Below are 18,397 nucleotides of genomic sequence, written 5' to 3'. Positions count from 1 at the left end.
AAATGTCATAACTTCCTACTTATTCTGCTATGTATACTTTAATAACAAACATTTTTATAATATCAACTTTAAATTAAGCCTGTCATGTAGCTTCATCTCAGTCTAACCTGCAAGCAGGGGATTATATGACATGAAGTAGTGTTATGCCGAGAAGTCATATCAGTTCCTGTTTGCGGTGATTTTTGAAGTGAGTGTCAAGTTTACTGAGATTTCTTTCTTCCAGGATTATTTCAGAGAGCTATAGCACAGAGTGGCACAGCTCTATCGAGCTGGGCTGTTAGCTTCCAGCCCGCCAAGTATGCCCGGATCCTAGGCAAGAAGGTGGGCTGTGACCTAAAAGGTTCTACCGAGCTTGTGGAGTGTCTGCAGAAGAGGCACTACAGGGACCTGGTGGACCAGGACGTTCAGCCAGCCCGTTACCACATTGCATTCGGGCCCGTCATCGACGGCGATGTCATTCCCGACGATCCTCAGATCCTGATGGAGCAAGGGGAGTTCCTCAACTACGACATTATGCTAGGCGTCAACCAGGGTGAAGGGCTGAAGTTCGTCGAGCTCATTGTGGATAACGAGAACGGCGTCCAGGCCAACGATTTCGACTACGCCGTCTCGAGCTTTGTGGACGACCTGTATGGGTACCCAGAGGGCAAGGACATCCTGAGGGAAACGATCAAATTCATGTACACGGACTGGGCAGATCGGCACAACCCCGAGACCAGAAGGAAAACCCTACTGGCCCTCTTTACTGACCACCAGTGGGTAGCACCAGCGGTAGCCACAGCGGACCTTCACTCAAGCTTTGGGTCTCCCACCTACTTCTACGCCTTCTACCACCACTGCCAGACAGAGCAGGTGCCACCCTGGGCAGATGCAGCCCATGGTGATGAGATTCCCTATGTATTCGGGTTGCCCATGATTGGCCCCACCGACCTGTTCCCATGCAACTTCTCCAAGAATGATGTCATGCTGAGTGCCGTGGTGATGACCTATTGGACGAACTTTGCCAAAACTGGGTATGTCCAGAGACCTGCTTCAGTCTTCAACCTTGGTATTGGGAGAGTAATGGGGTCTAGTGGCCATGTAGCTCTTAACTAATAGATTACAACGGTCTATCATACAGTTAACGCAATTCACTTTCTTGGGTTAGAAATTGATTTCTGATTTAAGGTGAAAAGAAAAACCAGCTGTGACTCCATAGGACCAGGCTTGAAGACTCCTGATTGAGAATGATTTAAATCTGGTCTTGGCAATAACACCCAACACCAGCCAAGTGTGGATAGAATTCAGCAGTGTGTAACTCATTCACTCTTACTAGCATGTAAGAGTGAATGAGTTACGCACTGCTGAATTCCACCTGTACTACCTGATTTCATGAGCATTTTCTCTGAAAGAATTGTACTGTAGTTTACAAAAATAATCTGAAATGATTGTCAATTCACAGTGATACTACATGATCCTACGACTTCCATGAGCACTAGGTGCACATTGCACTCATCCCAATGGCTCATTCACTTTGCCCTCTTGCTCTCACTTCCTCAGTGAGAGAAGGCAAACTCTGCCAAAATCAAACAACAGCCGAACATGGCGCCGCGTAAAAGCAACTTCAGAGTCTAAATGTTCACTTTTCTAAATGTGCATACACACACACACACACACACACACTCTTCCAGGTGACATAGCTCAGTAGTTAAACACACTTACACTTCATTTGGGAAACCACTATCCACAGTGGCTGGTGAGCCACTCAGTTAATATCAAAGCTTGATTGAAGTGAATGCCGTTTACCCTTGATTTTATCTTCTTCCTTATCTTAGGGTCGCAACAATTTTGTTCAGCTCTTTGTTCAGTTTTTTTTTGTTGTTGCTTTATTCATATAAAACTTAATCAGTTCCACTACTTTAATATATTTCTATCCACCTCTGTCCCTTATCCCTTATCAAGTGCAATGTGATGAGTATGAAAAATCAGATATGCAGTCCCCTCCAAAAGTATTGGAACAGCAAAGCCAATTCCTTTGTTTTGATGTGCTAAACTACTTAGAACATAGCACCAATGAGCAAAAGTATTGGAAAAGAGAGTATTTAAGAAAATGAAAGTAAATAACTTAATATCTGATTGCATATCCCTCGCTTGCAATAACTGCATCAAGCCTGCAACCCATTGACATCACCAAAATGTTGTATTTTTCTCTTGTGAAATTCATGAGTTACATCATCAATAAAGATTAGTGAGCCCACTCCAGAAGCAGCCATGCTAGCTCAAGCCATGACACGTCCTCCACCGTGCTTCACAGATGAGCTTGTATGTTTTGGATCATGAGTAGATCACTTTCTCCACACTTTGGCCTTTCCATCAGTTTACTTCAGATTAGTCTTGGTCTCATCAGTCCATATAACTTTTGTGGCTCACCTCTGTACTTCTTTGCAAATTGTAATCTTGCTTTCCGATTCTTACTACTGATGAATGATATATTGCTGCTGTCTAAGTCTTCTTCGAACAGTTGATTGAGATACACACTCACAATGTTTCTATTATCAACTGCTGTTGTTTTCCTTGGTCGAACTGTTCAATTTCTGTTGCTTAGTACTCCAGCAGTTTCTTCATATTTCAGGACATTCCAAGTTGTTGCACAAGCTATCTCCAATGCAATGGCTCTGATCGATTCCCCTCTTTTCTAAGCTTCATAATGGCTTGATTTTCTCCCAAAGACAGCTTCTTGTTGGTTTATGCAGTCTTCACAGGCAAAACTCAAAGCTAAAACCAAGAGTAGACTTTCAGAACCAATCAAACAGGAGACATCCGAGCAACAAGAAACACCAGTCACATGTTCCAATACTTTTTCTCACCTAAAAATTGGTTAGTCTGAAATTCGGATTTGTCATCTCATGTACATCTTTTGACCTCAAACTCAGTTGTTTTCAGTGTATAGCAAAAACAAAGAAATTGACCTTGCTGTTCCAATACTTTTTGAGGGGACTGTAAATCTTCCCTACATTGTTCCCTCCATATAATCATTGTTTTTATGTGCAAATGATATTCATTCAAAATGTGATTCATATTAAATCCCTTCTAACCTGCAGTGACCCTAATCAGCCAGTGCCCCAGGACACTAAGTTCATCCACACCAAGCCAAACCGCTTTGAGGAGGTTGCCTGGACGCGATACAACCAGAAGGACCAGCTCTATCTCCACATCGGCCTTAAGCCCCGCGTGAAGGAGCACTACCGCGCCAACAAGGTAAACCTGTGGCTCGAGCTGGTTCCCCATCTCCACAGTCTCAACGACGCCACCCAAATCATCTCCTCCGCCAGCACCCCTCCCCTGCCAGAGACAACTTCCGGGACGCCAAAGAGAACCCCTCCCGTCCCCACCCGGCGACCCAACCCGACCCCTTTCCCGACCGAGAGCCAGGACGGCCAGGGCCAGCTGGAGCGGCCCTTCCCGGTGGACCAGAGGGATTACTCTACGGAGCTGAGCGTCACCATCGCGGTGGGAGCCTCGCTCCTCTTCCTCAACATCCTGGCCTTCGCCGCGCTCTACTACAAGAAGGACAAGCGGAGACAAGGCGCGCATCAGCACGGGACCCCTCAGCGGCGCGCCGTCAACGACATCGCCCACACGCAGGAGGAGGAGATCATGTCCCTGCAGATGAAGCACACGGATGCCAACCACCGGTGCGATGGCATCCACCCACACGAGGTGGTGCTCAGAACTGCCTGTCCACCCGACTACGCCCTAGCCATGAGGAGGTCCCCCAACGACCTCCCTCTTATGACCCCCAACACCATCACCATGATCCCCAACAGCATACAACCCCTGCACCCTTTCAGCACCTACCCCAGCGGACACAACCACACCTTACCACATCCCCACCCGCACTCACATTCAACGACCAGAGTATAGCTGGATTGCTGTCCACAGATGTATAAAGGTCTCTTATTGTTGTGAGGGAAAGGGCAAGCGAAAAAAAACTAAACCAAAACCGAAAAGATCTTTTTTTTACAGAAACACAAGATAAAAAGTTTTTCCAGTGGTAGACTTCAACTGAAGAATTTCGCAGGGACTGCTTGAAGCAGCCGTTCAGAACGAAGAACATGGGACAAAAATACATTTTATAAATAAAACCTTAATAGACATCAAACTTTATCTGTTTTTGTCTTTCCAGGAGCAAACATTGCTACTCCTGTTTTCTGCAGATGGAGAGGGATTTTGGGGAGTTGGGGGCATAACATATTTTGAGACTTCAAAATATGCACACGAGACATGTCTCCTTTTATCAATTTATTTTTGAGGAAGCATTTAATTGTGTATTTACATATCAAGATGCATAGAATACATTAAGCACCAATACTGTTTAAGCCCTTGGAAGGCGCCAACAGAACAAAATGAGAATAGTAACCTTCTGGCAGATTCTTACTGTAGGTGCTATCGAGCTGGCAGATATGGGAAACTGGATATTTTAGCACGATGCGCATGACAATTTATCTGCTTAGTGGCTGTTCTGCTGATTAAGTTGTAATTAAAATAAGTTGACTTCCCATTGGATTAATTTTCATGAACTACTCCGATTGGCTTACAGGTGACAGACAGTGTTGCAGGGAAGATTTGGGAGGAGGGGAAAGGTAATGACAGAGCATACCCAATAGCTTGAGTAAACATCTAGTTTTGTATGATGGGCATTGGTCCCACATTTTGATATCAGCAAAATACTAATTTTTCTAAGCGCAGAGGACATTAGCTGTATTATTTTTCTATGTCCTTAATCATCTGATTAGCCAACGGCTACTGATCACCTCTTGCTAATACTCAATGTTACAGTACCCTGGGCAAATCAAGTTTCCTGCTGTTTTTCCTTCATTGCTTAATGGCTTTTCAGCATAATGAGGGTATGAGGGTGCTGTCTAAGCAAAGGGAATAACACAATTGGCTGCTTAAAAAGTGTGATGTACCCTGGGGATTGTATCTATTTTTTACTAGGTGCTTGGGTTGTGATGTAGTCTTCTGCCCAAAGTAACTGGTGTGGATTCAATGAATATTTTCTCTTTATTTTGACTTACACCTTAATGTAATTGGAAATGTTAATGTTAACTTTTTACAGATACAAATATGTGTTGATGAAGAAAAACCGACACTTCCATGAAATTGTCAGAGGGAAGGAAAAACATTCATTGAATCTAGGCCACCGGTTTCAATGAATGAAAGCTGCCTGCCACCCCAGCATATATTTCTCACATTAAACTCTCAAAATTGTAACAGACATTACTTTCTGACATTTTGTATATTTAAGTGTTTCAGTTCATGGTTATTTTACTTTATCTTTATATATATATATATATATATATATATATATATATATATATATATATATTGATTCTGACTTCTGAAGTTATTACTGGACGTGACTTTGTCTGAGCACTATTATCACCCTTGTGTCCTACAGACACTAGACAACACTTAATGGCTTTTATAATGCCACAGTAAATCTTCACTGAGTGAGCTAGTAGTGTTGGCCCAGCACTGTGTCTCCTACATCCACAAATTAGTAGAAGCTGTTTGGGGAGACAGGAGCAGTGGTAAAAGCGTACTCTTGAATACATGCATAAACAAAAGATGTCACATGCTGGCTTGTTTGTTGTTCCAAAAACTGCCCTCTTTGTTCTCACCGTTGTCGGGTCATAATGTTGTGTGAATGCAGTTTTTTTTTTCCCCCAAAGGGTTTAGCTGTTTATCAACCAAGAAGAAAGGCAGCCTCCATTTTGTGGAGCTTCATTTTGAGCCATCAGGTGGCAATGTCGACTAGTGATAGGGAGAGCCAGTTTCATGAGTTGAAATCCCCATAGCCATCCCAAAATTGCCATTGCACTCTTGTGCAAGAAACATAACCTTAATGTCCATAACAAAGCCATCTCATAAGTTAATGTAATTGGCAGCTGGGTTGAGTCAAAGCACATTCTTCACTTATAGAAATGTTGGGCAGGACTGGGTCAATAATGTGACACTTCAATACGCGGTATCCATAATGTTCCTGTTAAACTGCCTGTTCGTATCTATACACCATAGTTTAAAAAGGCAATTAGTCACACTTGTAACTGAACTGCTGATAAGAAGATATTCACTTACAGCACTGCTGCAATTTGTCATTAGCTGAGCCACCACATCTCCTATTGCCGCCACATAATTCTGATTGGTAATGTGTTGTAATGCACAGGGAGAAATACACACAAAATGTAAAAGATACGGAGATGACAAAAGGTGCACGTATGCCACAGTGTCAAAAATACACAAATGCAACTGCAGCAGTTATGCAGTGATATCATTATCAAGGATTGTTGGCTGACAGTGTAAGGACCTCGGACCGGTGACCGTGATACACGCTCCATGGAGATGAGAACGGCTAAACACAGTTCAAGACCTGTACCGTCCACAACCCTTCCTGAGTCCCCTATTACAGGAGAGAGAGGGATTATACTAAATAACTCCGTCTTTGAGCCACCCTCCTCTGAATATCAAACTAATACTTAAGACGCTATCAAATGGGGATTCTTCAATAATTTCAGACGTCGCAGGGCTGGAATACAAAGATGGCTGTTAGTTAATGAATGTAGGAAAATGAATGCCATTCATCCTTATCAAAAGCAGTTATGGGTGAAAAAGGTCAGTTGAAATCAGCTCTTACAGATTTATGAATGTGCTTCATTCCCACTTTATTTTAAGATGGCAATACTCCATACATTACTTGAGTTGTAATGAAGTACTTTAAAATGTTACCTTGACACTTGAGCATTTATCAAATGTTTTTATCCTTAATTAGTTATACAGTGGTCTGAAAAGTACACACTTTTGTGGTTTTACATATTAGGGCATAACTAACCTCTCCTACTCTCACCAAGCCCTAACAGTAGATAAATCAAACCATGTGACAAAGCACCCTTACTGATTTCATGTCAGTTTAGAAGGTAAGAAGAACCAGGTGCTAGATGAGGGTTAGATACTGTACGTCAAAATATGTAAAACAACATCCTTGAAAATACATTTGGGTGTACTTTTTCCACATCACTATATGTAAGTCTATATACTGTGACAGATGTGCAACATCTATGCAATGACACAGTGACTAATTTGGAGGAGGGTGTTGCTAATAAGTAAATATGTTTCCAATTGCAGTTACAGAGAAGCTACATAGTATGTCATTTCTGTACACTGAAATGTAGCCTACTCACTGCCCTCCTCACTAAACCCATTGTGGACTACGGCGCCCTATAGAAAACCCATAAAAGGGCCTAAGAATCAGAATGCATTTCAACAGTCATATGATCAAATACAACACTGGTGTCACGTCCGTCTGTTAAGGGAGATGTAACGCACAGGTCGCATCCATCTGTTAAGGGAGATGTACTGTAACGTGCAGGTCGCATCCACCCATAAGGGGTTCTGCATTTCTCACTAAATTTAGTTTATTATGTTTGTACCATTAAAAAAAAAAGTGTAATAACTGTGTGCATTTTGCTGCATATATAATTTTGTCACTGATTTATGCGCTTTGTGATTCTTAACAGAAATGCCATGCTGGCATAAAGGCACTTTCAAAATGACCTATTCTTTATTTATTTTTTTGTCAACAGAATGACCTTATCATATAGTCCTCAGCATCCCATTTTTTCAATTGCTTTGTATGGGGATCAGCTTAATACAGTCAGCCATCAGACAGATACATGTTTAAAACTATTTACTTTCTTGTGGCAAAACAAACAGACTGCAGCAATTATGTTTATCCAGAAAAAATGGTCAGTACTTATTTTTTGTGAGCGACTAGAGAAAAAAAATAATGCCAGTAAATATCAATAAAATCAACAAATGTTGAAAGATTTTGTACAGCCTTTCAGATTCAATTAGATACTGACTGTAACACCAGACATTAAAGGTCCTCAAAGGCACTGTAAACGTTTGATTATTTTTGTGTCTGTGATATTTATTCTGATCTTCGATTCCCTTGCACATGCTGTGATTGCTTCACTTGGCTTTCTCTAAATGGCATATTATAATGGCATTTCCACTGGGTTTAGACTTTTTTTGTTCATTTTTTAATGTCATCCTTCTGTATGTAAACAAATGTTTGGGGTTTTAAGATTAAGATCCCAAAGCTAAATAAATAAAAACATAAATATTCTCCAGTCACGGTTGCAGAGCAAAATCTCTTGCAACTCACAGAGAAAAAAGCTAATCTAATTAATTTATTTTTAAGAAACATAACATTCGTTCCATAGTTTGACATCTGTGAACATATTATGTGCCTAGGTTGTGAAACACATTTCTATTGATCTTGCCCAGTAACATGTTATCATATCGGAAACTTGTCAATTAATCCCACAAAAATGCACATAACCATAGAACGTCAGTGCCAATTAAAATAAAAGTTTAATTAAGTAAAATTCATGTACTTATGATAGTTAGTATCGCCAATTACTATGATGTTGATTACCATATATCATTGAGTACCTGGTCAGTTCTGAAAACTTGTTATTGTACTGACAGGCCTACATTCCGAACTGGAAGTGCAGCTCAAATATTTGAAATATTATAGACCCTTTAGACACCAGTACAGTTTTATTTTAAAAGAAACATCCATTTCTGCCAATATTTAGAAAATGATTCTTCTTCTATAGGATGATAACATATGCAGGTTTGAACCTGCTAAGAAATTAAGGAAAGGAATATCGTGACAACTACAAACCCATTCTAAATTACATAATGGCATGATACAGCCATCATTAATCATATTAATCATTATTTCAGCACATTGACATTCAGGTGTGTCCCAATCATTTTTCTTTGTCACTCAGTTTTTACATTGTATAGGATTACACACAACATACAAAATTTAGAAAACAAAGTTAATCTTTGTCATTTCACACCAATTGACACATTTCATTTGTTATAAAGCATAAGTCTTGTACCTAAAATGTTATAATAGCAGTTTGACACAGGCATTCTTGTACAAACTATCATTAAACCCCTTTTAGAAAACATTTTCAGCACCTCCTACAACAACCACTAAAAGTCTGTTACATGCAAAAAGAGGGGCATAGCCGCTATGTTTTGGAGTCTGTTCCACAAGGCAGAATTACTGAGACAACTGTAAAACCCGGACCACACCCAAATCTGGAACATGAAGTTAAAACAGCTGTTCCGAGTTTACTTTGTGCAGTTGTCTGGCTAACTCAGTAAACCTGCTATGTGAACAGGCCACAGGTAATTTGTTCTGGTTATTTCTGTTATATGTTATATATTCTATGTTATATATTGTTAAAAGGTATCACCTTCCCTGCTTTTCAAATATTTCCACACCAACATTCTACAGAAGGCAGTTGACATTCAAAGAAACAAGAACCACGTTGAAGCGATAGAAGGATAAATTATAATTGTTTTTGTAAAGGCACTGTAACTTATGTCAAAGAGCTGCTCAAACACTGTTTGACCGACAGTTTACCATTTTCAATTGTTCTGTATTCTGGGACGTCATGCATTTCTTGGACAATGAGCCTTGGAGTTTTATTTTACTGCAAGAATTTTATAGCCTTACATATTTGCTGTATATTTATGCAATGTTTTGTTAATAAAGTTGTTGTATTAATATGTTTTCCTGGAAGCTTAATATTTTGTCTCACTACAGATGTCATCTAAGTGCAAGGTAATAATCAGATGGAGAATGCAGTTAGGTCTCTATTCAGTGCAATCACAATACACTCTGTCCTTAACTTAACCAGGGACTGGAGCCAGGGACTCCAATGCAATGTATTCAATTTCAGTCTAGTGTTTCAAACAAAGTATTTGTATATTTTGTCCATCTCACAAAGATAAGGGCAAACTGCGTTGTGTTTAGATTAAGCAGTGGTTTTTCCAATACATGGGGCACTGATACTACAGTTATCCTTGCATATAACTTTGAATGACTACAGATTTAGCCTTTTAGTTTTAACAGTTGGTTACTAATACATACTCAAGATATCCTCTTTTGACAAAAATCCACTTATCAGCACCTCACATTCAGAAATTGAGTGTAACTCCACTTCCAACACCATTTTCCTGCCAATCATGTCCTGAAAAACAACATTTTTGCTGATCTGTGTTGTTATTCTTCAATGGTTTAAAAATACAATACACGCCCTCCAGTTTTATTTGTATTTGTGGCCTTCATGGCTCCAGTGAATTGATCTGTGTGTTGGACATCAGTGGATTTCATGGGACTTTTTAATATTGTTAATAAATATTATAATAATTTTAACTGGCTGGGGCTGCTGTCTTCCACTTTTATTTTTTTATTTTTTTATTTTTCAATACATTTCCATATTGAGGCAGTGCAATATCAAGATTAACATAGATTAGGTCATATGAATCTAGTTTAGTTTATGCATTACAATTACGGCTACAAGTGCCAGCCATGCTCTATTAAATCTAACCACAAGTGTGTTTTCTTTCATTTGATAAATTATGTGATAGCATACTATATCACAGATTGTGCACATGACATGTCACAGTGTAACCATCTGATGAGGAATGAGCTTCAATGTCACTCATCAAATTGAGGCTCTGTACAATTTATTTCATACAGGATCTTCAGCTTTTTGGAAACTGTTTAAAGATTTCCCTCTCCTGTTTATCATGTTGACATTCAACTGTATTCATTTTGTTTCAGAGAATAATCATGACCACCACGAGCTCCTGAATGTTACTCATGGTGGTAATGTCATCACTAAAACAGGAAAAGACAAATTCCAAGTGCAGGGCATCCTCTGCAATGGGAATATGTGTAATTCAAGCCCTGGTTTGATTTTTTAAAATGTTATTAAAGGTTATTTTGTCTAAATACGTAGGTTATGTGCTGTTGCATGCTAAACATGCCTCTTTCCACAACATTTCCCAAATTCCTTGTTATTCTTGGTCCTTAGGTGTGGACTGGACATCGGTGGGAAGTGGGCATGAGTTGCAAAAGTGTAAATCAAGTAGGCCCGAATAATTTCATGCAAGATTGCAATGAAACTAATAAAGAATTAACTAGCTATTGGCAATTTAGGTTGTCTTTTGACCGTGGGGAGGATTGTCGTCATTACAAATGAAATCAGCCAATTTTAGAAAAACCTCCCATGTCATAGTCACAGAGTTTCTGAGTTATGCCACTTTATAAGACCTAAATAATAGCAAAAATGCACTCATAAATACACTCTGTGATGGTTATGTACTTATTTTCTGAGGTTTGACAGCCGCATTGCATTTACTTTGAGGTGTTTCTTTTGGTCACTTTTCATACTCATTGTTTTCATTGTGGTCATCGTTTATGTCCGGTGTGTGTGTGTGTGTGTGTGTGTGTGTATAGCCCTAAGGATCAAGACGCTGCTGTTGGAGAAGACATCCTTTTATAAGCAAATTACAACCAAAATTGCTCCTAGAATTTTTATTTAATTTTTTTATTTCATCCCTCTAATCATACAGAAGCGTTTTCGGGAACAAAAGAGTTTGACCACTAACTCATTCATACGAGATTACGAACTTCTAAAAACGATTTACTAATTCTATCTTTTTTTAACGACTTAGTAGGCAAAGTGCTTTGTAGGCTATGAATTTATCTTGTCCATTTTGAGTGCAATGTTTGTTGTTGACAGTTTAGTTTCTGCACAAAAAGTTATTTTAGTTTTCTAGATTGTGTACTTCCTATGTTACAACCATGGTCACTTGTCTGCCTTATTAACCATGTGTTCTGTACTGGATGATTGATGCATGAATCATAGAGCTAATATTAGTTGGTAACTGGTGGTTGTGTTTATTGTATCTTATCACACATTCATAATCTGAAAATTTACATTTTACAAAGCTAGCTAATATATTCGTAGTAAGAAATGCGAGCTTATTCTGGTTAGGAGAGGGTATTACGGTTACGGAATGGCAGATTAGTCAGAGATTCATCATGTCATGCGTTTCAAATTAGTCCATGCTAAAATGTGTGCTCTTTTCCATAGTAGGCAGCTGAGACCAGGAAATTATATCCATGAGCATTGTGCATGAGCCCAAATACATGAAAGCTACAAACCCAAGCCTGCTGAAAAGTTGGATGCAAGTCGGGTAATTTTTCTTGACATTTATCATTTACGTTTATTGTTTTTACCTGGATCTTGTGAGGGTTTGTTTACAAGTGGCATGCTCTCTCGTTTTTTGCTCCCCAGTCCGGTGAAATAAAGCGCCTATGCAATGTGGGATTTTCCTTTCTCCATGTGTCCAGCTTATCTATCCTTCCCGGGGTGTAGACGTGGAGGAGTCCCAACATGTAGCTCTCCTCAGCCTGCAGGACAACCAACACCAGGCGATGCAGGCTATAGCAGGCTGTCGAGCTATCCTGACAGAGGATTAGATGATTCTGTACACTTTCTGCTGCTATCAGCAGTTACATCATCATTTATGACAAATGAGCAAGCAACTGTGGCAGCCATACATGCCCAAACCAGACCCCCATGACCATGTTTCACACACGGGGGGTGCTTTGGTTCTTGGGCGGTTCCTTTTGGCCTCCGCATGTTGTTCTTGCCATCACTGTGATACTAGTGGTTTTCATCTTGCAGTGTACCCCTGCAGTTCTGCTTTCTGTGGTGTGAATGAGAAACATCAAAGGTTTGGCCTATATCTCTGACTGTTCTTTTCTTATTCTCAGACGCATAATGGCTTCCTTTACTTTCATTAGCACATACATCCGGTCCTCATATTGACTAATGCCAATAAGAGACACCAAAGGCAATGAAAAGCGTTGAATCAAAACTAAATACTGAAAGCTCTCTCATACCCGCACTAAGGAGGCAATAGTATGTATGACACCTGACTAACCAGAAATGTTGAGGCCCACAGTACACCAATAACAGAAAAGCACTGGCTTGTGAATAAGGTGAATTACGTAGCAAGCTAATTCCAATCAAAATGTAATACTCTGAACCTATTTGAAGTGCAATATTCTTGTATTAATTTTGTCCTAATATTGTATCCAGGATGGACCAGTTTCTTCTTACTTAATTAATCCATGGCAACATGATCAAAAGTGGTGAAACTGAACCACATACAGCAAACGGTTAGTGTACAATTTAAACAAACTAAAATGTTTTCCAATGTTACAATTGTACAAAAGTACAAAAGTACATATGTGTGTGACATTTGTAATAATTTTAACAATGACAAATAACTGCATGAATTGTTATATCTGCATTATGTTGCAGGGCAAAAATCACTTTGAACAAGAGATCATATTTTGCATGGATGTTTAAAGCAGCAAGCAATTAGGAGTTCCATTTATTTTAGTTTATAATGAGTTTTAGGATTAGATGAGTTTCACGTTTTTGTCTCTGTCTACATTCTGTAAAATAAATTGCACCTGTTACAAATAAATCATGGTTAAAACTATTTATCTGAGTTGTGCATAAACAAAAACAAAACATTATCATTATTTAAATGTCCATATGTCCATGTTGTTTTGGTTTTTTAAACCAACCGCAAGCTAGCAAATCTGATTCACTATAATGTGCTACAGTAGCCTTGTATAGACTAATAGCTACAGTTAATATCCCCATAAGGCACAATTGTAAAACTATACAATAGTGCCTCATCAGAATAGACTTGCTGTTTTGTTGCTAATAAATTTCTGTTAGTAAGCAATACAAGTTTACAGACTTGGAACCCGGATATAAATGATCAAATTGGACAAACATGAAAGTGTGAGCTGAGAATTAGGACGTTCCAACAAAAATTAGAGTGTTATAAATATATTGTTTATAGGGCACTAAATATACATGTGACATGAAAATACTCTTTAAAAGTATTTAAAAAATGTAATTGTATCTGCTTGGAGCCCATTCACTTTGGAATCTATGAAGCTCAATATCTCAAATCTACTCAGAGTTAGATCTGAGACTCGCATTCTTGTTAGAGGACAGCACAGTGCATATACAGTATGAACACATTTTTGTTTCCGTGCTTTTAGTGTTGAATGGTTGCTAAGACACATTTTATGAAACAATTCCCCTTTTTCTCAAAACTGCTCATCAAACAGTACAAACCTCAAATATCCATGTCTCAAAAACATATACTCTTCCATTTAAATTAAACTTTGCCTTCATATGGCACACACAAGCCATCAAAGCACAACTGCAAAAACCTTTTATAGCAGTGAGTCTGGAGTTATATGCTTATTTTCTGCTTTTCAGATTTTGATCTTTGTAATGTTACACTACTAATACATATCCATGTTTTATTTGCAATACTGAAATACTGAGTTAAAAGTTCTGTACAGTAAACACAGGAACAAAAAACAGTCATTTGAAAGGATCGTAGCATTCCAAAAAGGATTTGAACTCCAAAAGATGAGAACTCAGTATATGCAGCAAAACAAACAAAAACAGTAACTTAGAGAATAGTTTCCAAATGACACCATTCAGCATTGTCAGCTTGACCTCTGTCTTGTCTCTGGGCTGGGTTAGGCCACAAAATGTCATCCACATCACACATGATGTTAGCTCCTGCAAGGCACCATGGGAACCTGGTATGCCTGATCCACCTTTGGATGGATTCATGTGCAACATCTCCACAGGCCTCCTCCATAGCCTGCACAAGATTTTCCTGCACATAAGGGCTGTGATTGTACTTCCTTCACTGCCATGCAGGAAAAATATTCTCATTAGGGTTGAGGAATGGTGAATATGAAGGCAGAAATAACACTGGAAATCTAGGGTGATCAGTGAACCAAGCACTGACCAGAGCAGCACGATGGAAACTGACGTTGTCCCAAATGACAACATAGTGGGACTTCTCTGGCCACCCAGGCTCCCCTTCTTCCTGTTGATGTACGTTGCTTTCCATGTCATTTAGGAATGCAGTGAGGTGTGCCAGGTTGTAAGGCCCCAGGGTAGCATGGCGGTGGAAGATGTCCTGCTGGCTTATGGCAGCACAAAGGCTCACACTTTGATCTCATTCTTTCCGCTTTGGTCTGACGCTCATCTTCAGCCTTTCCTGCAGCTGCGGGTATATCTTCTTTAAATCCAAACGGCTCATAATCTGGCACCAAAAATGTAGTGTAACTACCTTTGAAATAATAGCAGGAAGTCGGATATGAAAACGAAAGCTTTCTTCATATTGAAAGACAGTTGATGTACATATTTATACTTACAAAAGAATAAACAAGCTCTAGGCTATTCACTTGACATTCACTTCTCAGTCGCATATAGAATCATAAAAAATAACCGTCACTTTCTATGTTCTAGCCACAAGGCATTCTGGTACTTACAGTATTTTAACGATTCGTTAGCCAATACACCTGTAAATGCATCGCGAATCAATATCAATCAAACTTGATACAAATGAAATGTATTTCTATTTAACTCTTTCTTTTAACTGTAAATAATACAATGTACTTTTAAGAGCTTTCAATGAATTACAATATATTAACATTAAACATTAATCATGTAACCTATTAAGTTACAACAAGAAGCTTAAAGGTACAACAGGTAAAAAATCTTACCTATTGTACCTTTTTAATTCTCCATATGCTTAATGATTGAGTGTAACTGGATGTGAATGAGACCCTGCGTGGAGGACAGCTATTTTTTTTACGATTTAGCAAAACTATGCATAAAATACATGGTTAACACTCTAGTCATATTGTAGGTTAGCTACAGTGCTACCATGTATAAATTGACGATAATGTCACTGAAAACAAGGGTAGAAAATGGTAGGCCCAGGCAAATTAAGTCCATCACACCGGCAAGTGTGGGCTCACAACAGCTGTGGAGTAGAGTGCTCACATTTGATACAAGGTGATGGTTGTGTGGAAAGCAAACCCTAAACCACTACGGATTATGGGCAATCTTGCTAGAAATGACTGCTCTGCCTGTTACAGGCCGAAATGCAACGCGACAACCCCTACTGTGTCGGAACCTTGCAAGTATTTTTTCCCGGCCGGCAAAATTCTTACTGCAGAAGCAAAGCACCAAATGAAACACGAAACCATTATGTGTCTCTGTTATACCTCCAAATCCCATTTGGCAAACAGTATATTAGGGTTAAATGAAGGACACCTGTGAACAATTTCAAAATAAAAATCTCCGCAGCAAAAATCCCTGATCCAAATCTACCTATTAATCCTTGAAAAAAATTCTACATTCATAAGCATGCCTTGTGTTTTCACACCTCTTTCTCACGCCTAATACCACAGAGCCGATGGGGGATTAATGTATTGGTTCACCTGAGTATACACATGGAAGCAAACAGGTGTGGAGATTAGAGTGGAATATCAATGATATGAAGCCAATTATGGGCCTGTGCATTAAGAAATTCTGTCTTAAGTATTACTCAGTTTGACATTTTTTTAAGATATTGAATTACAGTTCACAACGAGTGCATCTGAAAAGAGGTCATTTTCCAGGGTTACATGCTGAGAAATAACAGTTATTCAGTTTACATTGAGGTGACCTTTCCAGAGTTGATCATTTCATTCAATTATGACATTTTATATAATAAAAATAAATGTTGGGCTTCTGGGTTTCTCTTAAATTCAGAAAGCATATACTGTAATAGTTTAAGAATACAAATGCATAATGATGAGAACAATCTATCCAGCCCCTCTAAACCCTTTATTTACCAACAGACGACAGAGTACCCTGGGGCCTGTCCCCAAAGTAATTGCTGAATAACTGAGTGTAACCTCAAACAGGTTTTTTTTTTTTACTTCAGTCCATTTTCCAGATTTGGGAGGGTTCTGGGTTTTACTCAGTGCAGTTATTCATCTAACTCAGCTATCATGCTTTGTGGAACGGGCCCCTGTACAGCATCAAGCCTTCACGTTAACACCCCAAAGTCTCCTACTCAATGAATAACCTTCCTGATATCAGTGCAGAATCTGCCTTTTACCTCCATTGTTCTGTGGTAGAACTCAATCCGTAAATTATTTTGTTGTTCACATTGTTAAATCCTTTTACTCATAAAAAACCCCACAACTATGCCATTTGTCACCATTTATCTCCATTTGCTATGCTTTAAGAGATACATTCCATAACATCAATAAACTTGCTTTTATATACATTCAAGCATAAAGTTATTGATGCATTTGACTGTTCAAATTTACAAAATGTTCTCCTGGGAGGCATGCCCAGGATGCCCCTACACGGTTCAGAGTCCCCTCACAGCAGTTTCATAAAATCATGTGGGAAACACTGAAAGGCAAAATAAATATAAATTAATTATCGCTGAATTCAACCCACAAAAGAGCATTCAGGCCTACTCTTCATCAATGTATTGTATCTCACAGGCTTTTGAGAGTGGTGGGCCGTGAGATTTTATAAACTTGGAAAGAGTGCCATGGAATAAAAAAAGGTTGGGAAACACAGCTCTAGAGGAAAGAAGCAGAACAGCGGCAACTACTATATGTTTCAGAATGTTGTGCCAATAAAGCCTTTCTGATTCTGCTTGCTGTCTCAGACAGTACAGTAACACTGTGACACTGTTTGCAACAGAATAAAATAAGTTGCAAGAGCATTAAATCGGGTAAAGTGCCTGAAAAATAATGTGTGTCTTCTGGCCATTTAATCCATCCGTGCCTATAGTTATTTCCAGACATTTCAGAAAACCCTTGAGTTTTGTATCATTTGTAAAATTTAGTATTTTCAAAAAGTCCGGATCAAAATAGTTTGTGTAAGAAACTGAAACATCAGTTCTTGCAGGTCTCCCACAGGACCTTGTTAAGATACTGTATAATCCCTCCAACAGTTGCTCTTTGTAGCCTACCTTGCAGCCTTGCATTTTGAACCCAGTCAAATTTTTTTTACCCAACTATCAATCATATTTCCCATTGCGATTATATTTTAATAATGGGACTTTCATATGGTACTTTATAAAATGGCTTTTAGATATCGAAGTATACAATACATTAAGACTAATCTGTATAAAAGTACTTTGTAGCTTCCTCAAAGAAATCCACGAGGTTTGTTATGTTTGTAAGATGTTTGCAATCCTGCAATAAGGATTGCACACTCTAGGATTTTACCATTAGATGCTTGAAAATAACAACACAGGAAGTGAGGGCATAAGTCAGCAATGCTTTGATGTGTTGATTCCAAACTTGGTATATGGACTCAGGACTCCTTCCTGACTACTGGGCTGTGCTGCAATATGCAATAACTTTTTGCCTTGTAAATGGAGATGTTTCCCGTAACAAAAGTGATTCTTATGTCAGGTAATATTTTGGGAGATTCCAAAGATGAGATCTGGCATAGATGATCTTTGGACCAAGCTTCACGAAAGTTGGATTTTTGATTTTTGAAAGCATTCACCTGTTACAGTCCATCAAAATTGGCAGCGAATCCACCAAACAGGATTT

The 18,397-nt window shown here is 39.0% G+C and overlaps 1 protein-coding gene across 2 annotated transcripts in view; it reads left to right on the top strand.

Moving 5' to 3' along the window:
* LOC133129203 (neuroligin-1-like) overlaps window positions 1-4,441 on the top strand; it is a 180,265-nt gene extending 175,824 nt beyond the window's left edge. For both annotated transcript variants that reach the window (XM_061243133.1, XM_061243131.1), the window contains 2 exons: window positions 224-1,013; window positions 3,081-4,441. In XM_061243133.1, coding sequence (XP_061099117.1) covers window positions 224-1,013; window positions 3,081-3,903 — 1,613 coding nt within the window. In that variant the 3' untranslated portion in view covers window positions 3,904-4,441. The remainder of the gene's footprint in view (window positions 1-223; window positions 1,014-3,080) is intronic.
* The last annotated feature ends 13,956 nt before the right edge of the window (window positions 4,442-18,397 follow it).

Source organism: Conger conger, chromosome 5, assembly GCF_963514075.1.
Source record: "Conger conger chromosome 5, fConCon1.1, whole genome shotgun sequence".
Taxonomy (NCBI): domain Eukaryota; kingdom Metazoa; phylum Chordata; class Actinopteri; order Anguilliformes; family Congridae; genus Conger; species Conger conger.
This window is presented reverse-complemented; position numbering and strand designations above follow the sequence as displayed.